The 24,713-nt window shown below is 28.8% G+C and overlaps 4 protein-coding genes across 11 annotated transcripts; all 4 read left to right on the top strand.

Moving 5' to 3' along the window:
• The first annotated feature begins 64 nt into the window (after window positions 1-64).
• On the top strand, window positions 65-2,470 carry LOC111035974 (protein SEC13 homolog). Of its 3 annotated transcripts, none has more exons than XM_022317827.1 (2): window positions 65-282; window positions 1,323-2,470. In XM_022317827.1, exon 2 carries the CDS (start codon window positions 1,354-1,356, stop codon window positions 2,260-2,262), a length of 909 nt encoding a protein of 302 aa, XP_022173519.1. In that variant the 5' UTR covers window positions 65-282; window positions 1,323-1,353; the 3' UTR covers window positions 2,263-2,470. The 3 variants fall into 3 exon arrangements, with proteins under 3 accessions (XP_022173519.1, XP_022173520.1, XP_022173521.1); XM_022317828.1 differs by lacking the exon at window positions 65-282 and adding an exon at window positions 508-973; XM_022317829.1 differs by lacking the exon at window positions 65-282 and adding an exon at window positions 1,074-1,192.
• A 567-nt stretch (window positions 2,471-3,037) lies between these two features.
• LOC111035973 (histone deacetylase 11) lies at window positions 3,038-9,526 on the top strand. Of its 5 annotated transcripts, none has more exons than XM_022317821.1 (8): window positions 3,045-3,207; window positions 3,458-3,632; window positions 4,201-4,311; window positions 4,490-4,581; window positions 4,627-4,840; window positions 4,905-5,071; window positions 6,187-6,295; window positions 8,831-9,526. In XM_022317821.1, the coding sequence occupies exons 2-8, from the start codon at window positions 3,510-3,512 to the stop codon at window positions 8,996-8,998; spliced, it is 984 nt and encodes a 327-aa protein (XP_022173513.1). In that variant the 5' UTR covers window positions 3,045-3,207; window positions 3,458-3,509; the 3' UTR covers window positions 8,999-9,526. The 5 variants fall into 5 exon arrangements, with proteins under 5 accessions (XP_022173517.1, XP_022173516.1, XP_022173513.1 ...); XM_022317822.1 differs by having other exon boundaries at window positions 3,050-3,207; window positions 4,636-4,840; XM_022317825.1 differs by lacking the exon at window positions 4,201-4,311 and having other exon boundaries at window positions 3,038-3,207.
• A 1,480-nt stretch (window positions 9,527-11,006) lies between these two features.
• Window positions 11,007-18,117, top strand: LOC111035972 (endochitinase). The gene is made up of 9 exons (XM_022317820.1): window positions 11,007-12,315; window positions 12,405-12,568; window positions 12,686-12,851; window positions 12,917-13,139; window positions 13,399-13,522; window positions 13,599-13,878; window positions 13,978-14,189; window positions 14,267-14,494; window positions 17,889-18,117. Exons 1-9 carry the CDS (start codon window positions 12,252-12,254, stop codon window positions 18,012-18,014), a joined length of 1,587 nt encoding a protein of 528 aa, XP_022173512.1. The 5' UTR covers window positions 11,007-12,251; the 3' UTR covers window positions 18,015-18,117.
• Window positions 18,109-23,339, top strand: LOC111035970 (nose resistant to fluoxetine protein 6-like). 2 transcript variants are annotated; one of them, XM_022317818.1, is made up of 11 exons: window positions 18,111-18,397; window positions 18,487-18,686; window positions 18,763-19,033; window positions 19,136-19,359; window positions 19,443-19,582; window positions 20,191-20,359; window positions 20,430-20,623; window positions 21,386-21,512; window positions 21,609-21,798; window positions 22,096-22,238; window positions 22,991-23,339. In XM_022317818.1, the coding sequence occupies exons 1-11, from the start codon at window positions 18,217-18,219 to the stop codon at window positions 23,120-23,122; spliced, it is 1,971 nt and encodes a 656-aa protein (XP_022173510.1). In that variant the 5' UTR covers window positions 18,111-18,216; the 3' UTR covers window positions 23,123-23,339. The 2 variants fall into 2 exon arrangements, with proteins under 2 accessions (XP_022173511.1, XP_022173510.1); XM_022317819.1 differs by lacking the exon at window positions 19,136-19,359 and having other exon boundaries at window positions 18,109-18,397; window positions 18,763-18,912.
• The last annotated feature ends 1,374 nt before the right edge of the window (window positions 23,340-24,713 follow it).

Raw genomic sequence — 24,713 nt, 5'->3', positions numbered from 1 at the left:
AATAACAAAGTGATAATGCCAATCACGTCTTATCATTCTGCCGCGTTGACAGATTTTTCTTTCCTTATCAGATACAAAATAAATATTATGTATTATGATATTGAATATTAATTGTAATTTGTGAAGTTATGCTTGCAACTTGCAGCTTGCAAGTAACTGAGGTATATTAATATTATGACGTTATTTGCAAATTGTGTTTAAAAAACGTCTGCTAATTCGATTTCAAACGGATCTTTCGAAATTCATCAACGCGTTGTTGGATTAATCAAACCGCCACCCAAGGTAATTTCGTTTATTTATTATTCCGCTGTCTATCGTTACTGTAACTTTCATTAAAAAGTAGCGATTTTGATAAGGTTCATTCAATGCATTTAATTTTAATTGATATTTATTAATCATATAATTAAAATTAATTACTTGATTATGTTAAATAAGTGATTGTGTATTAAAATTTTTATATATGATAAATTATCATTGGTATTTGGTAATATCTCAAACCTGTCACTAGATAGGATCTCTGATAATTCTCATACAACAGTGAAATGATTCCATACCGATTAAATTAATTTTATCAGTAACTTCAAACCGGACTAGTTATTGTATTCTTATCCCCCGAAAAATAACAAATATTTCAATTGTTCTCTTCAAATGATTGTTTTGTAAAATATTACAATAGAGTCATATCTAAATAATTCATGTGCTAATCTACAGTTTTTGACTAATAGACACCAAATTTTACATTCATATTATTTGAGATCCCGAATGGGTCATATGAGTATTAGAATAGATGCCACGAATAACAGCTATTATGTATGATAATATTGCTAATTATTTAAACTTTAAACTTTTCTAATTAAATGGCTTATCGACACACCAAAGACTTGTGTTTAAAACAAAAATAACAAAAATTGGTTTAGTAGAACTTCAGATATAGCTGTCCAAAGAAATCGCCTTGTGTTTAAATATATAAAAGGTAAAGTCTGAGATTTATATTATCAAAAAATATTCAACACTGAATATTCAACTGATGATTCAAGGAAGCTTTAGATAATAGATTCACTCAATCATTTTAGTGTGATAATTTTAAAATCATAACCATACACAGCATATTTGATTCTTTCTGCTTGCAATTAGTTACACGTAAGAAAAAATTACTAGGTGGATTGCCCATCTCGGTTTTTTTTATCCCCGGGTAATTACAATTAGTATTTTATACATTTTGTTGTCATCAAGTTTTTTATAAAACTGCTAATTGCAACATACTTCTTTATTTTGTGCATTTTGAACTAAAATTAATAATTCTATTTTAAATCTTGTTTCAGATATACATTTGTTTTTGTTTGGAGAATTAATATGAAAATGGTACCTATGACTGGCTTAATTTTGAATGAACACGAAGGGGAAGTCCATGATGCTGAACTGGATTATTATGGTCAACGCTTAGCTACATGCTCTAGTGATAAAACAATCAAAGTTTATAGTATAAACAATGGTAATAAAACTTTATTGGCCAATATTAAGGGTCATCACGGACCTGTGTGGCAAATTTGTTGGTCCCATCCAGTATCTGGACATTTATTAGCCTCTTGTTCTTACGATAAACGTGTTGTTGTATGGAAAGAATCCAATGATTGGTTTAATATATTTGAATTTACTCATGAATCTTCAGTTAATGCTGTTGCTTGGGCACCCCATCAACATGGCACTATTTTAGCAAGTGCGAGTTCAGATGGGTCCATTGGAGTACATGTGTTTAACAAAGAATGGTCTTCTAAGTCATTTAGTGCCCACCATAATGGATGTAATACTGTAGCTTGGGCTCCATACAAGGAATTATTATTTGGATCTGATCAAACAGACTTTGGTAAAAAGTTAGTATTAGCAAGTGGTGGCTGCGATAATTTAGTGAAAATATGGACTGTTGAAAATGATCAATGGGTACAAGTTGGTGAAATAAATTGTCATACAGATTGGGTTCGTGATGTGGCTTGGACATGTACTATTGGTGATAATCGACAATTAATTGCAAGTTGTTCTGAAGATAAGACTGTTGTAGTGTCACATAGTGATGATTATTCCAAATGGTCTTCTGTACGAATGCATTTGTTTGAAAGCCGTGTTTGGACCGTAAGCTGGTCAAAAATTGGAAATGTACTTGCAGTATCTGCTGAAACTAATAAAGTATCACTATGGAAAGAGAATACAATTGGTCGTTGGGTCAGTTGCAGTGAAATTGATGATACTAAAGGAGTGGAAGATTAAATGTTTATTTTACTATTTTTACTTTTAAATGTTTTGTAATAAAAGTTTTGTAAAAAAAAAATTGCTAAATGGGAATAAAATAATCTAAAATTAGGTATTGTTTTTTGTCATAAAAAAAAAAATAAACGTAACTGTAATTATGGAATTTAAATACTTTTATCCTTTTGATTGTCTGTGGATTTTCAATTAGATACAAATACACCTCAAACGTGTTATATGATTTAGATGTATTCATTTATTGTATGTGGTCATATAAATATATAGTGCAATATAATTACAAATAATAATCAACCATTGGGGTGTTGACTGAAACCATCTGGAACAGTTGTCCAATTTTTTTGGTGGTCTATAATACTCAAATATTATTAATATGAGTATGGGTGGGGTTGGTTTAAGATAATGTTAAGATAGTATTTCTGGACATTTTTAGCCCTAAGTGTATAAACGACATAACACTTTAAATTGTAAAAAATTTAGTGATGTAACCAATGAGAAATATGGTATGTTTGTAGAATTTTTCATTGAATATGTCACGCACGTATTATATGGTCAAATTCCCTAATGTTTTCCTATTATAAAAAATATAATTAAACCTTCAGATAAGTAATAGATGTCCTCAAGTACTTTCTTCAGCTTGCTCAAGTTCATGACTATTGACATTTGACTGCCTCAAAAAAAATCTAAATCGATCTATTCCATATTGAACAAAATTGTTCTATGGTAAAACACTATAACCTAACCATACCATGATTTTCTATTATCAGGTCAATTGTTATTATCAAACACCGTTATCACAGAATCAATTGACTTACAAAGTTACAAAATACAAATATTAATAACTACATTATTATTTATTAACTTATGTAATAATATATATTTATGTATTTTAATTTTAGCTAATCGCTTTGTAAATTTGTCATTGGAATATATATGTTTAAGAGTGAAGTATGTATAACTGTAGTCAATCATAGGCACTGATCTAAATACATTATAATATTATGGTATTCAGTTGTTCACTGTTCAATGGCCATAGTATAGAACACTGCAAATATCCAACATTCATTCATACAATATGTTTATTATTAGCATTCTATTGCTTAAGATTGATTACTAAATAATAATAGTGACTATATAATAATATGTTAAATCATAAATAATAATACTTTTTTTAATAACTCAGAAATGATTTACCTAGGTACTTAAATAATGATAACAATTGAAAGTACCTAAGTGCTCTCTAATAAGTTATGGTTGAAATAAAGCCCAAAGAATATTGGCCGATCGTATATAGAAAAGAGTACAATGTTACATTTTTTGGTCTTGAAAATTTACATCCTTTTGATTCAAAAAAATGGGCACACATTTACAAAGTAAGCAAATGAGACTTAATTTTGTATAGTATTTCAACATTTACCTGACTTAATTCTGTATCATTGTTGTTGGTTTTTAATTTTCAAAAGAAAACAATACAATATTATTATACTGTTTAACAGTTATTTTTGACTTGTAGTCAACTTAGTAGAAGCTTAGATGGATATTGAGTATTTGTCCAGTACTTAAAACATGTTATGAGTAATTTTTAATCTTTTAAAAATTGGAAATTTAATTTTCAAGTAGAATTTAGAGGTAAAAAAAAATCTAGAAAAGTTGGTTTATCTGATTAAAATATTATAGATCATAAAATACTTTTTTGTTTTTTTTTAATAAGTATTTTAATAACTTTCTCTTAAATGATTTAAGACTAGTTTGGTAGCTTATCGCTTTTCTTTGAGAAAAGTCTTATTAGACTAACCATTGTTGTGTTATTCATTTACAAATTTATATTCTCTAAAACTATGAGATGGTTTGATAATCAATTGTATTTTATTAGAATAACTAATATACCTACTCAATACCTATACATATGTATCAACTTAAAATTCATCAAAATTTGTTTAGATACTAAAAAATACTTTGGGTTTGAATCAAAGTAACATCCATATTCCTGATGAAATTTCTAATGATGCACTGCTTACGATTCATGGTGGAAAATATCTGAAAAGTTTGAAAGTAAATAGCCACCTATTGTAATAAAAATTATTTTGTTTCAATAATATTTAAATTACATTTTTAGTGAAAATATTTTTTTTGTATACAGTATTTATTATTTATTTATTTTTTATTTTTTATTTTATTTCTGTTATTTTTTTTGTGTATAGTGAATAATCTACACTTATTTAATTAACAGTGGAGTTGTGTTGCTGCACGTATATCAGAAATTCCTGTGGTTGCCATATTTCCTAATTTTTTGGTTCAAAGACAATATTTAAGGCCCATTAGGTAAACAAACTAAGATTCAAATAATATGATTATTATTATTTTTAGATTTTTTAGATTTCAGGTTGGAGGTTCAAGGTTAGCTGGAAAAATAGCTCGAAAGGATGGAGTTGGGATTAATTTAGGAGGAGGTTTTCATCACTGTAGTAAAAATCGTGGTGGAGGATTTTGTCCATATGCTGATATATCATTGGTTGTGAACGATGCATTACAAGAAAATGACTGTAATCTGGTGATGATAATTGATTTAGATGCTCACCAGGTTGGTCAAAACACTAAAAAAATATCATTAGTTTTGTTTTAAAAAATATAGTACATTTTCTAAGGGTAATGGATACGAGAGAGATTTTATTGGCAACTCAAAAGTATTTATTATTGATGTATTTAATAAAAATATATACCCAAAAGATACATATGCAGAAACTGCCATTTCAAAGGCTGTGAAACTAGATTACTTTATACAAGATTATGAATATTTAACCACCGTTGAAAGGTAAAAATCCATTGTCAAAACAAAATTAAATTTAAAATATATTAAGAGGTTATCCCCGTCCGCATGCCTTGTCACCATCTTACAAAAACATAAAATAACAAATTGAAATATTAAAAAAAAAAACCATGTCATCTTCTAGATAATATTCTTAATTCTAGATTTGATTAAAGGTCAATTCACTCTTAAGATTAAACAACCAAGTTAAATTTATTATTTGTTTAATACAATCAATATTAATTTGATATGTTATGCATTTGTAAGGCTGAGACAAAGCATCCAGGTATGGCTTCCTCTTAAGATAGTAAATAAATGAATTTAAATATTACATTTAATAAAAATTGTAATATTAACATTATAAGCATATTATACTGTACTTAAGGTGTTTTATTAGTAGGTACCTGAGTACCTAATGTAATTTATGAAATTATTAATGTATGCAATATGCATATAAACAACATTTTTATTTTGTACATTATTTTTCATACTACACTCTTAACCCGTCTTACTTTTAATATTCATATAAAATAGTTTGCACCTGTGTCATTTTGCAATTTACATTTGTCATAATATGTTTATAACCTTGTTACACCTAACCCTGCATGGTCAGCTTATAACACATAGTATCTAGGTATATTATACCTGTATAGGTAATTATTGAATTTAGAACTAAAATTTCACTTAAAAGTAGTAGATACAGATGCCTAAGAATAGTGAAAACTACCATATTATTATTTATTATGCAGTTGTTAGAACTAACCTAATAACCAGCCACCAGGTTATGTATTATTTAAATATCTATGTATGTGTATTGTGTATTGTGAAAATTAAACAATAAATAGAATTATTTTAGACAGTAAAATTCCTGGTATATTTGTTGAATTAAAAAATTATAACCTAATAACTATATAGTAATAATCAAATAGAATAAGCTAAAAATAAACTAGTCTACTAGTATAGGGTTATTGTCAATATGATGTTTTTAATATAATCTATAATTTCCAATTAATGATGATAATCATTGTGTACTATTTATTTTCATCTACTTACCTATAAATCATTTTAATTTTAATAATTAATTAAATATATAAAATTCAATATTTCATGTTTATTTTTAGTGCTTTGAATGAATCATTCCTGAAGGTTAAACCAGACTTCATAATTTATAATGCTGGTACAGACATTTTAAAAGGAGATAAGTTGGGGTTGCTCTCTATTACTCCAGAGGCAAGTTTTCATTTGATTTTGTTATAAAACTAATTATTTTCATGATAATATTAGATTTAGTTATACAACTGTATACATTGTTTTATTAGTAAAATATTCATCTTATTTTAAAAAAATGTGAAAATTCAATTCTAACTGTCTATTTAAGAATGTTCATTGATTATTCTTTACTTTTTAATACTATATTAAGAATTTAGGGGATTATCACAACTTATACATGTAGTTCAGTTTTATTCAGATTATTACTTTGATTAAGAATTTTAAAATGCAATTTGCAGATGTCATAGTTCTATTTTCTATTATTTCCAATTTTTACAGAAAAGACCAAAATTTTTAAAAATTTCCTTGAACTTTGTGTGACCAATTTCCAATGTATAGAAAACTATTCATATTATGAAATTTTTGGAGTGATTTTTACCAAAAAACATTTTTAGAAATAATTTATCAGTTACCACTACAGTATATTATTCAATAAATTAATAGGTAGGCTTCTTTCATAGTTTAGAAACCAAAATAACAAAAATACTTAACTACATAAGCTATTTATGGGCGTCCACTGTGCCTACATATTTATTAAGTTTGTCCTTAGACCTTTCTTATACTAAGGTCTATGAGTAAATAGTAATTTTAAATTCTGAGAGGAATTGATTTTACAATGATATACGTATGTTTTTTTCGGGTCTGTCATAGTCTTCTAGGGCAGTTAAAATAATTTGATTTTTTACTTCAGCAACTTTTCTGGTAGGAATATCGAATATGTATCTAGTTGGTACTTCGAGAAATCAAAAGTATAAATTCCCAGTAATCTTCAAAAGCGTCAGGAAAACCAAAAAAAAACTTACGAAAAACCAGATTTAAACAAAATCTATTTTATTATTGGTGTAACTCAAAAACTAATAACCGTAGACGCTTGAAATTTTCACCAAATACCGACGGTACCAATGTAATTTTGTCTACAAAATAATGATCCTGTTTTGTAGAACCGCCCAAATTTGATATATTTTTTTCTATATAATAAATGGTTATATTCAACAAGCTGCATTGAACTCGTTTTTCAATAATTTAATTTCAAACTTAATAATATATCATTAAAAAATAAAAATAAGCCAATTTTAAGCTCTTTTTACAAATTATTTTATAATATTATTTTAAGTAAAATAAAAAAATTCTAAGTTGATTTGGACCTTAGAAGTCTTCTTTCACAGAATAAAATAGTTATCAAAATCCTACAATTCTCCCCCCTCCCCCGGTGACTAAATAAGTATCTGTCAGTATCTAGCCAAAAGATTAGTAGAAAAGTATTATAATTGAGGTGGCAACTAAAATATACAATATAGTTTTCAAATTGTATTAATTGCGTACCTACAATTTGAAAAACTGGCTCCTGGTTCCTTTAAATTACTGCCAATAAAAGGTTTTTCACTTGGTAAAAAAGCTTAAAATTGAATGCAAGGTTCCTTATAAGTTCTACTAATAGCAGTTTAAAAATATTGAAGTTACATATAAAAGATTATTTTTTATATGCATTTAAAGTTCAAATTTTAGAAAATTCATCAAAATCCTGAAATTTTTCAGTTAGAAATTCATAAAAAAATTTAATTTTACAACTAATATTAGAAATTTTCATAGAAGATTTCAACAAATTTTTCTACCTTTATAAAGGAAAAGTTCACTGGAAAGTAACATAAATTTTTTATAAGCGTGTGATTTAAAATTGTTTACAATATTTGATATTCAACGGTTTTTGATTATTTAATTGAATAAGTAATACTTATACAAGTGCCTATACTAGGATGACACACCGTCTCTGCTCAAAATCTTTTTTTGTATGCAACGATTTATCATTGAATTTAAATCTAATACATCCATTACAATGACATACTCGACAACTACAGTACAACGGAGCGCCGAGCAGTCCATCTTTTTTAAATAATTGTTGTCGAGAAAAATTTTTCCTTCGGTAAAAAACTTGAAAACTTAGTACAGGGTTCCTCGTATGTTGTTATTGTATACGTGTAAAAATATTAAAGGTACGAGTAGTGTGTACATATAGTAGGCACGTTTCTTTCATAAGCATTTGAAATTCATGTGTTAACAAAATTCATCAAAAGACCCGATATTATACATCTATGATCTAAATATGTATAGGTACCTCTTAATAATATCGAATATTGATCACGTAGAGCTAAAATTAATTAATGGTATTTTGAATATTTATTATTTTAGTTTTAAAAACTTAAATTTAGGTACCTACTAAGCAAATATAAGCGGGGCCCAGACATTGCATACATTGTCATTTAGCACATGTTATTGACAATTTTTCCAATATTCGATTGCGTTTTCAATAATGAGGGGGAATTAAAAACATTACAGCCACAGCCAGCAATGTCAGAAACATATGTTATTTGACAATGTATGCAAAGTCTGGAGCCAGCTTAATCAAACCTCGTACCTACCTATTTGTTACGATACTATACAAATATTTAATAGTTTATTCTTCTCAAATTAATAAAAATGTTAACACTTTAATTTTAGGGAATAATACAAAGAGATGAAATGGTGTTCAAATTAGCTCAACAAAATAATATTCCTTTAGTTATGTTGACGTCCGGCGGCTATCTTAAGTCAACTGCCAACGTCATAGCAGCTTCATTGCAGAATCTTGTACAACAAGGGCTAGTTAAACCATCTCAAGTGGAATAATACGAATTTACAAGCGTACAATATAAGTTCTATCTACCTACTGCAGTTATTATTCTAGTAAATAATAAAAAGCGTTCTGAAAATGTGTAGCACAATAAGAAGAATGCTGCTCACTGCTCAGTGTCTGTCATAGAAAAATACAAAGGAATATACCTATATAGGCACTTACAATGTAATAAATTAATTACAAATGAGAAGTAATAATAATATAAGCACATTGCACATTAAATTTAACGGACTTTGTTGCTCCAATATCCAATTCCAATAGTTAATTAATAGCAAATTATTTTTTTAAACATTACAAATAGGTGGTAATCAATCATTTTAATTTAAATAAGTAAGATACCTTAAGATATTATCTATCGTAACTATTTTTAACAATTTGGATATTTTTATTTTCGTATCAAAGAAAACTTTAGTTTAAGATTCTGAGCGGATAATTAATGTATTGGTTTTGCAATGTGTGTGTTTTTGTTGTTGTTGTTGTTGTTGTTGTTGTTGTTGTTGTTTGAGCTCAAATTTAAGAGCAATATATAAAAATACTTCAATCTTCAAAGTTGAGGCTGGTTTCTTGTAGAAAATTAGATGTATTTGGTACCTACTGTGGGGGAAAAATATAGAAATCAGGCATATACAATATTTTATATTATGACAATATTATCACATATTTCCTACCACTATGCATTAGTGATGCATTAGATGCACTAGGTATGCATCTATACTTATATTAACTAATAAATTAAAATGGGAAATCAAATATAACATTTTTGTAGTTTTTCTAATTGTTGCACAACTTGACATTTATTTACACTAATACATATATTGTATGAATATATTTTTTCATATTCGCACTGCCTGCGAGAAATTGGTCATCGGATAAATTGCCTGAGCAATAGGTAGGTAATTTTTTTATATGTAATTTTTAGATAATTATTAGATTGTTAGAAATTATCCAAAAATAGCCGGTAAATAGATATTATAAATGTAATATGTCTGGTTTTCTGCATTACATGTAACATGTAATAAGTACGTACTAAAAAATATTTATTTTACATTATGACCCATCCTAGGCTATCAAAATGCTTGAAAGTTTATATTAAATTAAAAATTAATGTGAGCGATGAATTTAATTTAATTTAATTATGTAGGGGTGCAAACAATATATAGACTAAAATATAATAATCTTTTAAAAGGGTATTGTATGAATCTATAATTCGTTTTTAATTAGATATTATATCGTTTGTTTTAGAAATTTTTCTGGCCCTATTTGGAAAAAAATCAATCAACATAACTTTTTCGTATTCGTGTATTAATAATATAATTATTAATCTATGAATACGATAATTACAACAATTAACTTCATAAATTATTTTTCACTTAAAGAGTTAAGACTGCATGAAATCAAATTCTGTTTTCCTCATAACATGAATACATTTTCTGTGATATTTTTTCAATGGCTCACCATTAACTCTTATGCAAATGCAAGTCAGGTACCGTTATTTTTTACGTACATACCTATCAATAAATTTAAAATTATAGTATAGCTGTTTATCATAATTTATTTGTATGTGACCTGCGTTGAAATCATTTTTATATGAAGGTTTAATGGGTATGACAAAATTTAAAGACGGTAGATTGATTAGATATTATATAAAATATTAAAATATATATTTTAGATATCTGGGTAAATTGTTTTATTAAATTTATATTATAATACGTATAATTATTGATCGATATACACAATTTTTCACAAGTACTTATTTTTGTTCTTTCGTACCTATCTATCAATTAAAATACTATTTGAGCTATGAGTGATTACGTTGTTATTGTTTTGTTTTCATTCAATCGTAATCGATGTCATAATATATGAGTATTATATATTGTAAACGGTTTGTGTAATTATCTAGGTATAGAATAATTACATATTAATATATTTCCTATAAATGTATTTATTTTTATTTTTAAATACATAATATGCTGGGTCATTAAAAAAAAATAATAGTTACATTTAATGACCCCCCAATCATGGTCACCAAATCATCCTTAAGGACCACTAAGCTCACTATTGATTCTTTAAATATCTAGTCTCTAATGATAATTTTTGGAACCCGGCATTAATACCTATACTAGTTAATCAAAGACACCGAGTGATCAATATTTGGTTGGCACTATTGGCAAATGTTCCTTTTAGTTTTTGTATAACACAAAAAAAAATTTTTAAAGAACATGTCTAGATGCAAATCTAAAGGCTTAAAATAAAATAAACTAATAACTTATTTAGTTACTAATTATACAATTATATGCGGGGAACCCCAGATATATATGAATGAAAAGTTAATTAATTTATTGCAGATGCATTGATAATTTACGTCTGCAATAATAAATTTAGGGTAGATTTTAATGTACTAAAAAACTTAAATATACGTATGCAGCTATTCTCTATAAAAATATGCCCAATATAATAATATACATTAAATCTGTTAAAACCATAAAACATTTTTGCACTTGATATGCACCACTAGTACTACTGTATACACAGTATATTTTATTTTGTTTTGTATTCATGCAAACTGCTTCACTATTATATGAGATTTTTCGTTCTAATATAGTAATATCAAACGGGTTACTGGTAGCCGGTAGGCGGTAGGTATCTAAATGTAACGTCTACTATTATACTATTTAGCTATAGTGTTTTCTAGTTCTCTAATCAGTCTTCTGAATCGATGGGTCGGTCGTGAAAAAAAGTAGATAATATGTTATAGTAAACGATACAAATTAAAAAATTAAATAAAAATCTAGATTATTAATCATTTGTCTACGGTTTCAATAATTCTCTATTGTTCCGGAAGGCTTTCTCCGTTGATTCGTTACTATTCAACAACCGTCCCTAATCAGCCTAACCGTAGCCTCATCCAACTCGACCTTAGTACCTTACGAACTACGAAGGAAGAAGTTGAAACATTATATTCTTAACTATTTACTGGTTAATATGTGCGAGTGAGTGCAGAGCGTATGAGTGTGTGTGCATTTGTTGTGCCACGTGATGCGGTGGACGTACATTGACATTGTAATGGTATATTGACTGTTGCCGATGAGTGTCGACTAGACTATAAATTAGTTTTTGATACAACCGACGACATCATTACCGAGAGGACTGTCAGTGGAAACACAATCAAATTATATAATACACGCTATTATACACTGAACCGCCGAATATTATTTCAAACACATCTAGATATAATAATTACCTACTATGATGCTGCATGGAACGTTTTCATTTTTAATATTGACGATTTTGAGCTCGACATCGACCCTAGGTAATTCAATTCGGTATAATATTTAAATGTGTTTGCAGGTTGTGTAACAACTTATAACTTACTTTACTGTTGTTTGACTGTATCTATAGATTGTGCTAAAGTCGTCTGCTACTTCAGCAATTGGGCTATTTATCGACCGGGAATTGGAAAATATACCATAGACGATATACCGATCAATGATTGCACCCATGTTATTTATTCTTTTGTCGGGGTAGACAACACGACTTGGAGCATAAGTGTTCTCGATCCTGAAGTAATTAAAAACATTTTTTCTTATTCAACTATTTATACACATTATTTATTACTTACTACATATTATGCATTTATATTATTAATACTTATTACTTGTGCGTGTGTCAATCAATTTTAGATCGATGTAGATAGAAATGGTTTCAAGAATTTCACAGATCTTCGAGCAATGAACCCAGACATTAAGTTTATGGTAGCTCTTGGTGGTTGGGCAGAGGGAGGCAAGAAATATTCTACATTAGTGTCTTCTTCAGAGAAAAGAGCAACATTCATCAAAAGTGTAGTTGGTTAGCCACTTTAAAAATTGTAAATACTTTTATAAATTATAAAATGTACATTTTTATGCTCTTAGAATTTCTTAAGAAGTACAAGTTTGATGGCTTAGACCTCGATTGGGAATATCCCGGCGCAGTTGACCGTGAAGGAGCTTATTTAGATCGCAATAATTTTTATTATTTTGTACAAGAACTAAGAGCTGAATTTCAAAATCAAAATACTTCATGGCAATTAACTATGGCAGTGCCATTAGCAAAATTCCGATTGATGGAAGGTTATTACGTTCCGGGTCTATGCCGGTAAGCTATTCGTATACATACAATAGGCAGTTATAACTGTGTTAACTTTTATTTCTATATTAATTATAATGGAGTACAATTAAAAACAATTACACGTGTATAAAATAAAAAATAGCAACAAAAAAATTCAAATAAATCTTTGTTGTAATAATAAATTTAATAATTTAAAATGTACACACATTTATTTGGTATTGCATCCATGTTAGAATATGAGAATTAGTAAATATTATATAGTTGTGTATTACTGTGTTTCTAATAGTTTAACCGATGCTGTTCACGTAATGGCTTACGATTTACGAGGAAATTGGGCTGGGTTTGCGGATGTCCACAGTCCATTGTTTAAAAGACCTTCTGATCAGTACGCATATGAAAAACTAAATGTTGTGCGTAACCAAAAGTTAAATTTTAAATTTATATCGTACCATAAGTCTTATTTTTTGTGCATTTTATGACTTACAGGCCGATGGAATGCAATTGTGGGTGGATCTTGGTTGTCCACCAAATAAATTAGTTATGGGTGTGCCGTTCTACGGCCGATCGTTTACATTGAGTGCTAGTAATAAAAATTACAATATTGGCACGTACATCAATAAAGAAGCAGGAGGTGGCGAAGCTGGAAAATACACTCAAGCTGTCGGATTTTTGGCTTATTATGAGATATGTGAATACTTACAAGAGGAAGACAGTGGTTGGACTCAAATGTGGGATCCAATTGGCATGTGCCCGTATACATATAAAGGTGTTATAATCGTATACTTACCAGATGCGTTTAAAAATTGTTTTTAACATGTACATAATAATATATTTGTAATTTGTATTATATGCACGATAAAAAAAGGTACACAGTGGATTGGTTATGATAATGTCACAAGTTTATCATTAAAGATGGAACATATCAAAAACAAAGGCTACGGTGGTGCAATGACTTGGGCTGTAGATATGGACGATTTTAATGGCATTTGTGGTCCCAAAAATCCTCTCATTCGAGTTTTGCGAGATGCTATGGAAACATACACCCCTCCAGTTGTACAGCTAACTACTACTCCTACGGTATGAAAACTAGAATGACTGTATTATTATTGATATTATTATTTATGTTCTAATTGCCGTGTTTGCTATTCCATTAGCCCGAGTGGTTAGTGCCTCCAGAAATAACTACTCAAAATAAGAAATACAGCACCATGCAAGTCCCTACTGACCCTACATCTGTATCAGTTGAGGAACCTACAACTGTATCAGTTAAAGAACCTGCAACTGTAACAGTTAAAGAAACTAATAAAGTTGTAAAAACGTATGGTCACAAAACAACAGGATGCAAACAAGGAGAGTATTCGCCTAGTAATTACTGTCATAAAGTAAGTTACATACCAAAAATAATAATACATTGATTTTGTTTGGTTATAATAATAAATAAATATATATATATATTTCAATTAAAACTTACAAATCCAAAACAAACCCAAATACTTTTAATGGGGTTCGAATATTATTTTATTTTATTTATTACAGAGACATAAGTACGTTATTTTTTATTGGGTGATAATAATTTGCTTAGTATGTACTGCACATAGGTAATATCTATACCGTGTTCGGTGTATACCTACATAATGCCAAATGTATCTTTAACATTTCAGTTAACTACAGTTTGTTATAACTAAAATAGATATGTACTTGTAATTGCTTTTTATTCGGTAAATAAAATAAATAACAAACTATTTCTCAAACAAACTGAAAAACTATAAAACTATAATTAGTATTTATTTTATTATAATAATGAAATTACCAACCGCTTGACATACATTTAAATCACATACCCGTTGTCAAGGTGATACGACCATATAGTAGGTGGTTAATATTTATGATAGTAAGTAACTACATCATTTTATAATGTTTCCAAAATTAGAACAGCTGGTTCGTCACTACTCACCAGATGCTTCACTAAATAATATACGTAAATTCATTATTACTATGTACGTACACGATTCACTACAAACAACTTGCTAATGCTGTGGTTAGAACTTCGGTGGAGTATGTAGTGTAATCATAAAACGACTGAAGCTAATTAGTTCAAAATAATCTCTATGTAAACGTCTGTACCTAAATCATGAAAAAAGTTTGTACCTAAAATAAGAGAATCCAGTACCGAAGAATAGTGACGGGCGGATTGCCGACAAGTACCAATGTTTTTTACTTAATATTTTTTAAATCTTTTTAATATCGTTTTTCTGTTTTTCTTATCATTAAATATTGCATTCAACCGGCTTTAATTTGCATGAAGTAGATTCTTGTTTTAATTAACAGAAAATTGGTTGAATAATATTTTTTACATGTATACAAAATCTAACCAAATTTAATTTTTATTAAAACATGCTGAAAAAAGTTACTATTTTTTAAATATTTCTATGATAACTATGATCAAATGAATTCTGTGATCACGTTTATAAAAATAAACTCTTTAAAATTATTTATTCTCCGATCCACTTTTACGTTAGAATGACTTTCCAATTAAGGGACTAAAAATCAATTGTCATACAATAATTGCTATTATTCATATTCTATGCCCACCCATATTATACCTTTTAGTAAATACTAATTACTAATTAGTATACATTATACAGTATATACTAGTATAATATAATAATTTTTACTTTTAAAAGGTACTTTAGCCTGATTGAAAATATTTTAAGCAACTCATTAAACAATGATGAATTACAATTGCGAGAAAGTTAATACGAAAATTAGTCAACTATTGTCTTAGAGTATAATATGTATAATATTATGTATCTATTCTATTCTATACTTATATACTGCGTGTTGCGTGCAGTATTATAATTGTTTGAATTGTTATTATTTTAGAAAACATTTTACTCAACATTTTTTTAAGGCGAACCCTATCTGAATATTTTTTTGATTATAATTTTAATGTTTTATTACCGATCCTCAATGGTCCACGTAGTATTAACATAATTTTAATTCAAACCTTATCTTATAACGCGTACCTATTCCATTTTATTTATACATAATATTTACATTATTTAATGTAATTACCCTTTTCATTTTTAAATTCGTCACTGTGCGATGGTAAATTTACTATAATATTATATTGCTAATATGTATAAACATATATACATGTATCTAAAATATTATATTTAATAGCTTGAAAATGTGTATCGTAAATTATAGTTGTGAATTTTGAAAACTCGTGAAATCAGAGGTAAATATCTATTTGTCCAGGAGAAACTTTTAAAGTTCGAACTGTTATTTATTCTTTCATAACGAATGGATTTTATCGACTGTCAAATCTAAAAACTGACTGCGTTGTTCTGCTATAAATCTTGTAATATTGATTTGTCTTACGGTGAAAACACGACAATGTACAACATTTCAGTCTTCAAATAAGGATCAAACCATTCAGATAGAACCTTTTGGTCAGTGCCGTATTTCGCAGTAAACACTATAAGCTAGTGCTTAGGGCGGCAATTTCTCAAGAGCGGCAAATAATTTTTAATATTACATTTTTACTATATGTAACTATAGAACTAATTATAAAATGTTTTTAGACCAACGGGTTTGTGGTAATATTTATATTTTATGTTTCCCAATTTCATAATCGTAGAGATGTATATTTTTAGTTTTCATCATTAAAATTTTAAGCCATAAAGGAAAAACTATAATTGTATTGCTTTAATAACATTTTTTAGATTAGAAAAATATTTATATTAAAAGGCGGAAAATTATTTAGTGCTTAAAGCGGCACAGTGGTTAAATCCGGCACTGCTTTTGGTCGTACTTATATTTTTCCATATAGTTAAGATTTTGAGAATATTATATGCTCTATACGTGATGCCAGATCTAAAATAGTATAATGATGGTTATGATGGTACCATAATTTATAGAGTATTTTATTTTATTTACAAATCTATCTATAATAATATTGTACTGTCATATTTTTTAAATTTATTTTAAAATACTCCTCAACCACCAGGGTTATTGGCGTTTCTGAAGAAACACATTACATTTTATAATTTTTAAAATACACTACTACTAAAGCTGTATACAATAAATATCTTAAAATGATTACATTAGTGTTTAAGTTATTGAAAATACATGTGATGTACTGTCATATTATTGTATGGTTGACATATTATTATGGTCAGGGGCCTACCCAGGGGGAGGGGAGGGTCGGGCCTGGACCCCCTCCCCTTTGATTGACAGAATTTAAAAAGTATAAGGTGTAAACCACTGATTGTATAATATTTTTAAATGTTAAAAAAATGTGGACCCCCCTTTAAAAAATTCCTGGGTATGCCACTGATTATGGTGTATAAATAAAAGAACTCGCGGCTTTTTTGGTTTTCACTAATTTATTTTATCATAATCAGGGTAGAAAATATTGGTTTTATCTTTTTAACACTATCATTAAGAATCAAAAGATTTTATTCAGGTCACTAGATACTAACAAAAAATTCGTAAACTGCGTTAAATTAGAACTGTTTAGTTCCAATAACTCTTTAAATAATGCGCCTAAATGGCTCTTTGTAAGCTTGAATTAATAATTATAAAGCATTGATACAACTAATAACCTATATTATGTATAAAAAGTGGATTTGCAAAAAATCAAGTTAGATTTTGGTTCCACGAAGTATTTTATTCTCGACTACAATTGTACTTATATAAGTATAACTATATTGTGTATATTTAGTGAACTAAACTAATGTATCTTAAAAATGCTTCTATATTTATTTTTAGTATTTCATGTGTGATCATGGGAAATTGATGCCTTTCCTTTGTCAACCCGGCACTGTTTGGAATCAAGAGGAATTGGTGTGCGATTGGCCTTCCCGAGCTGCCGAGTCAGATTGTATAAAAGTTTAACTTATAAAATATAACATTCGGAAATAGAATTACAAGAAAATTATATGTTAACAAAAATGTAACAATAGTAAATTTGCATTAAAAGGAAGTTACATTGTCCGCAGTAACATGTGTTTTACTTTTGTCACCTCTAAACTTCCCGTCTTATATAACTAACTCCGTTCAACGTGTACACGTGTTAGTTGAATAGTAACAATCGACGATGAAAGGATCAATATTGTTCGTTGTTTTTTCGCTGGCCTCTGCGGCGTGGGCTGCGGGCCTCGAATCGATTCCTTTTGGATTTTACGATGAGCTCAAGAACAGCGAGCACGATCAATGTAGCGTAGACGTGAAAAATATGTTAGACGGAGTGAAAAATCTAGACAAATGGGCATTGGAAAGTTGGTTTTTATTTCAATATGTTTATTATAAACCTACAATAGTTCTGATGTAAACCGTCAGACGATTATTTATTACCGCGAAATTTCAGTGATCGATTCGTCAGCCAAGATACCATCAGGAATATTAAGAGGCAATTTAAATCAATATGGCGATTTCGACGAGTGCATTAACGTCATCAACAACAACGGAATGTCCGGACAGTACTGTTTGGTCGCAATCCAATTAAAGAATCCGATTTTCAGCAACTACATCAGTGCTTACCACCAAGTGAAAAATAATTTGACTGACGTAAGTTTTCCAAGCATTTCGAATCGTCCTTAATTTTGGCGAGACGTGCAGTGTGGATAATTTGTTTTTCTTTTAGCCTGGTCATCGTTTACCAAAGTTTTCTACCGTATACTGGGGAGTTTGTGTACCATCCTCTTGCGGTCCGGATGACGTGGCCTCTGCTGCGGGATCTACTGCTCAGAAGTACCAAGACGTCGAAGTTCTCGTTGAAAATGACATGTGTCAGGTGAAACGCTTACCGAAAAATTCGACCGATTTCGACTGGGTACGGTTTTGGGTGGCAATTTTCATTTTAAGCATGTCGATGTTTGGACAAGGAGCATTATGCACTCCCGACGAACTCGATCGTACGTAACATTATTTTTTTAACCAGATAGGTTCATTCAATTTTTTGTGTAGGTATAACAACAGTATAATATGCGTTTTATATTTTCTGTATAAAATAATAGCTGACGTCGAACGAACTGCACCCCTTATGCTCCGAATATCGCGTGTTCTAAGGAATTCGTTTTCAGTCAGGAAAAACTTTAAATCTCTGTTTATTTCCCCCACTAGAGATGGATTCAAGAGCATAGAGGGCATTAGAGCTCTTAACATGATCGCCCTGCTTTTGTGTCACATGGTCATGGCTAAAATGTTTTTGCCATACTTAAACAAGACCGAAATGTCCGAAGTCAGTATATATAATATTTCTTGGATAACATTTCTACTTGACACGTTTTTATCTAATATCATTATTTTATTTTTATTTCATAGAATATGTCAAAACCGTGGCTAGTCACAGGAAGAGTGGCTTATTTATACACAGATTCTTTCTTGGCCATTAGTGGCTTATTAGCAGCGTATACATTAAGTAAATTTTCACCGGTCAAGAGTGTTATTTCACGTTATATACGGTTGGTATACTTGATTTAGTCGTATTTTTTATATTATTATAGTATATAGAAAATCGGAAAATGTGAAAAATAGGTTTTTGTCCGCATGAATATATTTTTTTTTTACCTAAATTATTTCTTATTCATATATTTCACGATGATTCAACTATACTTATATTTATTATTATACATTTAATTTGAATAGGCAATGAACTGTCGGAACAAAAACATATCACAGTTTAAGCTAAACATTTTAAATAATTAAATTATACTTCAATAATAACTAATAATAGTTGCATTGTAATAAAAAATATTTGTACTTTAGAATAAAAATATATTATTGTTAACAATAAACTGTAAGTAATATATAGGTACAAAAAATATTATTTTTTTTGCATTATCAGGTAAATAATATTGCTTTCATTTTTATATTTTTAATATAAGCTATTTTATAAATAAACCATCGTAAACATGCTTTAGATATTTAACCTATTTAACCTATTTAACCTATTCATAATCTTTACAACCAACTTAGATACTAAATATTAATGTAGAATGAACAATTAAGATTTATTTTATTTTCATTATTTTATCATAATTTAATCTTCAGTGAAAATGTTTTGTTTTAGATTGACTGCAACTTTAGTAACAGTAATGCTAATTTGCGCTAGATACTTACCACAAATTAATTATGGTCCTATGTGGAATATGGTTATCACGCGACACTCTGATCTCTGTTACAAGAACTGGTGGAGAAACTTACTGTATATTCAAAACTTATTTGGTTTTAAAAATATGGTAAATATTGTTACTATATCATTTTATAATGTAAATATTCTGTTAAAATCAATATAGTTTTTATTTTCAGTGTTTAACGCATACTCATCAACTTGCCATAGACTTTCAATTGTTCATGATGGCTATCCCATTAATATATTTATTAAGAAAAAGTAAAGCTGTTGCGTTATTCGTCATTGCGGCAATCATGTCTGCATCAACAATACTACGTTATCAAGCAGTCATAAACAATAATTTGGCCACGGTTGTTTATTTTGGATCTGAGTATGCTTCTAAGTACTATGATTGACCCCCCCTCCACATACACACACACACACACACACAATAGGCTTGTATTACTCTATATTTTGAGTGGGTTCCTTGTTTTTTTATAATAGTGGATACGATTGAATACAAATTTGCATTCAAATAACCAACTAATTTAAAAAATGTTTATATTGTAGTAACATACTTTGTCTGTCATGTGTCATATTTTTACCACCAAACAAAACCAGTGACGACTGCAAAAATGGTATGACAAACAACATTTTTCGCCACGTGTTCATCTACAGTAGTTCTACTTACTAAACTAATATTAATCATGAACTTTGATTATTTTTAAATAATAACCACGTAAACAACTATAGTTAAAATATATTTTTCAATCCATTTTTTAAAACTTTGTAAATATTATTAATACATGATCGTATCGACTCATTGTGCACACTGTACACACACATTAACACTTTGGTAAATTGCGTAATTGGTTATACTCGTCTAAAAAATGTAATCTAAAAAAATGAATAATACTTACATTTGTTTTGGTATAATGAGCGTGTGATAGAAAATTTTAGACAGACATCTCTTCTTAAACATTAGTTATAGTTTATCCGACCTTTCAGAAGCTTAAAAATATACTCGACAGTCGACATTCCTGTTTTTTATAGATGTTAGCATTGCTATGTAAACATTAGACTGTTCTACACAATACAATATTAATCATATTATTTTTAAATATACTAAATTTTTTTTTTTTTGGTACAACAGCATTTCACAATTGAATCGTACTTTTGACTTGACGTATACTTTACCGACGCACCGAGCAACCGTTTATCTAATGGGCTTTTTGGTTGGCTATTGGATGCAGCAACGCGGCCGTTTAAATATTTCCAGTGTAGGTATATACTATATAGGACATTTATACATTCTAAAGGCTGTACAACTTTCTCGCATCATATTATAATAATCTGACATTCAATTGAAATCGCAGGTGCAAGTGAAAAAGACATGGCTTGTAGCGACCGCTTGTGGACTATTGGCGGTGTTCGGTCCTTATCAGCTGTCTAACATGAACTATGTATACAACAATATTCACCTAGCGATTTTTAACGCGATCGCACCCATCCTTTGGACTGTTTTCATACTATGGTGCGTCATTGCCACCGACAGTGGTCACGGGGGTAAGGAACGATGCTGTAAAAAGCATATTAGCTACAGGTAGAAACATTTTTTTTAAACACCCGATGGAAAACTCCCATTCCTCTCTATCCTGAACACTGCTTTTCCCAATGCATATTTTGTATAAGGGTGCTCGCGGGTGGACTTGGTTAAGACTTTAAATAGTATTTGAAGTAATACTTAATACTTTATAGACACTTAATATTTAATATTGTGTATATATGAGTTATTAATATTATGACTTTTAAAATATTGTATAGTAATTAGTATATACCTGTAAATTGTATCGTTTTTGATAGGTTGGTTTGGAAGACTGTTATGTTGTAGGCCGTTTACGGTGCTTTCAAAAATCTCATACGCTGTTTACCTAGTACAATATCCTGTGTTCTTCTATTTCGTTGGATCAGCCAGAGGTCCGTCCTTACACACTACAGCCACAATGGTAATAAATAAATACAGTTTAATAAGATATTAATATATTATTGCTACCCATATTGGATGGATATAATTATTTTTTAATTTCCATCCGTGAATATTTTACATACAAGTTTGAGCATTTGATACTTTAAATACGGTATATAGTTATACTCTATATTAAAATAAATTGTGTAATTTAAAATTTACAGAACGATTTGTAACCTAATCTAACCTAACGATTTTTATATTGAAAAAAACCATAGCAAGCTACTCGATCTTTGAATCATAAATAATATGTTTTAATTCAGAAGTAACCTTGATAACAAAAACCTTACGAAAAATTGGTCAGAAACATTTTATCGTGTATCATTCAGCCCAAAAACATATTTATGTTAAACATTACTAATTAATAATAATAAAAAATGTATTTATGTTATAATAATATTTATGAATTATAATAATGATAAATATATAATCAAGATGATATTTATTGACATTTTTAACATAAATATGTTTTTGGGCTGGATACACGATACAATGTTTCTGAACGATTTTCCTTAAGGTTTTCATAGTTGGCATAGTTCCTTATTAACAACAACATATTTATTGATTTTCCTCATAGAGGAAAAATATCGAGTAGCGAGCTATGGATTTTACTTCAGGTCTAATTCACCGTTTACCTATTACGCCACACTTATTTGATGGTTTTTCTTTTAAGTGTACAAAAATGTGTAAATGCAAGTTGCACTTACATTATTCATACTATTATTTTTTTAGTTCGACGTAGGTCAAATGATACTGATTACTGGATTGTCAGTATTTCTGACGTTGGCCATCGACATCCCATTTCAAAAAATTGGTAAACATGTGACGGAAAGAGGAGCAAACGACAAAGTTAAATCATTATAAACTGTTCAGTTATAGTAATGTTTACATTTTTAATACTATGTTATTGATTATTATTCATAACCGTGTTTTTCTAGTGAAAAAACTCATTAGACATACCTATACGGTATACGATATTTATGTTTTTAAGAGTGATAATGTACTAGATGTGCATGAATATTTATTTTTTTAAGTGATATTATAATGATTATTTTTATAATTAAAAAAAATTGAACACCAATTATTTTTTTCTCAAAAAACTCTTGAAGTAGTATCTTTGTTGATAAGAACTTTAAATTCTTTGATCAAAAAATTATAATACCACAATCAAGAGTGGTTTCGAGCATTGGCTAACGAGCTATCTGATTATCTGAAAGCTTCCACTCTGCCGTATTGGTGGGGTTGACTATTTCAGTGTACACAATGACTGTGAAAAAAAAAAGACTGAGAAATTGTCCGTGACATATTTGACATCGTTCTTACTCAGATGTTATGTATTTGTAATATTTATTAATTGATCAGCTAGAAAAAAAATGTAGTGTAAACTACAGTTAGGTATTATCCATAGTGTTTATAGAGTTTTGTTCTCGTAATAACTCGTGTAAATATACTATCTGTAACCAAAATTAATCGTTAATTTGGTTTTTAGATGTATGGAGCGAATTTGTTTAGAAGTATAGTTTTATCATGCAGTTACAACCATAACTTTGGTGTAGATATTTACCTATACAGGATATGGAAAAACATGAAACAAGTAATATACCTATTGAACGATCATCACGCACTAATTTCCACGAGTACATAATATTACCTATATATTATGTCATTTCACTTCAGGCATTCATCAAGGTTAATGTTTTTAGTGCTGCGTGTACCATGTAAATCCATATATTATATCGTATAATGGTCCAATGGATACCTGTATGTACATCACAAATAATAATATAATTACTAATTATACAATTATTTCATACTCATTATAACTCATTATTAATTATAATACTAACTACCTACTCATACCGATTTTCCGTGCGTATTAAATGCAGTCTATTATTGCGTATCACACGTCTATTGATAAAAAAATTAACTAGTGCTGGCATTAAGTCAAACAATTTCGAGGTTAGGGAAATAGTTCAAACAATAAATTATATATAAGCTAAATTGGATTTGTAATTTCTATTGAAACCCTGCTTAAGTTTAAGCACACGCAACCTTAAAAAAAAATTTAAGTTTGAAATGAACAAAATTGATAGCAAAAAAAACTAAAAATGTGCTCTAGTGAAACACGAAATGTCACCACGACATTAAATAAATATTCCAATCATACAAGTACAATTCTTATTATTTTTTTAAGCATTCGTGCACAAACCTGACATAATACAATATGACCGTAGGATCATAAAGTGCACTAAAGTATTTTAAAAAGTACAAAAATCCATGACTTTTATTGATTTGTCGTATTTACAAAGTACAAATTAAAAAATAATGCATAAATAATTGACTGGAATTGTTAAAAAGGAGGAAGTTGAGTAATTCATTATATTATACGTGTTAAAACAATTATTGATTGAGATTTAAGAATAGTCATTGCAGGCTGCAGCACATAAAAAATTAC

The sequence above is a fragment of the Myzus persicae genome, unplaced genomic scaffold (assembly GCF_001856785.1).
Source record: "Myzus persicae strain clone G006 unplaced genomic scaffold, MPER_G0061.0, whole genome shotgun sequence".
NCBI classification, from domain to species: domain Eukaryota; kingdom Metazoa; phylum Arthropoda; class Insecta; order Hemiptera; family Aphididae; genus Myzus; species Myzus persicae.
Note: the sequence above shows the minus strand (reverse complement) of the source record. Positions and strands in the feature narration are given on the sequence as shown.

Excerpts from the sequence above, each read along its gene's own strand:
- LOC111035973 (XM_022317821.1), top strand. The coding sequence starts at position 3,510 with ATGGTTGAAATAAAGCCCAAAGAATATTGGCCGATCGTATATAGAAAA. Across the intron at positions 3,633-4,200 it reads AATGGGCACACATTTACAAA|ATACTAAAAAATACTTTGGG; the intron begins GTAAGCAAATGA and ends AAATTTGTTTAG. Across the intron at positions 4,312-4,489 it reads AATATCTGAAAAGTTTGAAA|TGGAGTTGTGTTGCTGCACG; the intron begins GTAAATAGCCAC and ends TTTAATTAACAG.
- LOC111035970 (XM_022317818.1), top strand. The coding sequence starts at position 18,217 with ATGAAAGGATCAATATTGTTCGTTGTTTTTTCGCTGGCCTCTGCGGCG. Across the intron at positions 18,398-18,486 it reads AGACAAATGGGCATTGGAAA|TGATCGATTCGTCAGCCAAG; the intron begins GTTGGTTTTTAT and ends GCGAAATTTCAG. Across the intron at positions 21,513-21,608 it reads GCCGTTTAAATATTTCCAGT|GTGCAAGTGAAAAAGACATG; the intron begins GTAGGTATATAC and ends TTGAAATCGCAG.
- LOC111035974 (XM_022317827.1), top strand. The coding sequence starts at position 1,354 with ATGAAAATGGTACCTATGACTGGCTTAATTTTGAATGAACACGAAGGG.
- LOC111035972 (XM_022317820.1), top strand. The coding sequence starts at position 12,252 with ATGATGCTGCATGGAACGTTTTCATTTTTAATATTGACGATTTTGAGC. Across the intron at positions 12,316-12,404 it reads GAGCTCGACATCGACCCTAG|ATTGTGCTAAAGTCGTCTGC; the intron begins GTAATTCAATTC and ends CTGTATCTATAG. Across the intron at positions 12,569-12,685 it reads TAAGTGTTCTCGATCCTGAA|ATCGATGTAGATAGAAATGG; the intron begins GTAATTAAAAAC and ends AATCAATTTTAG.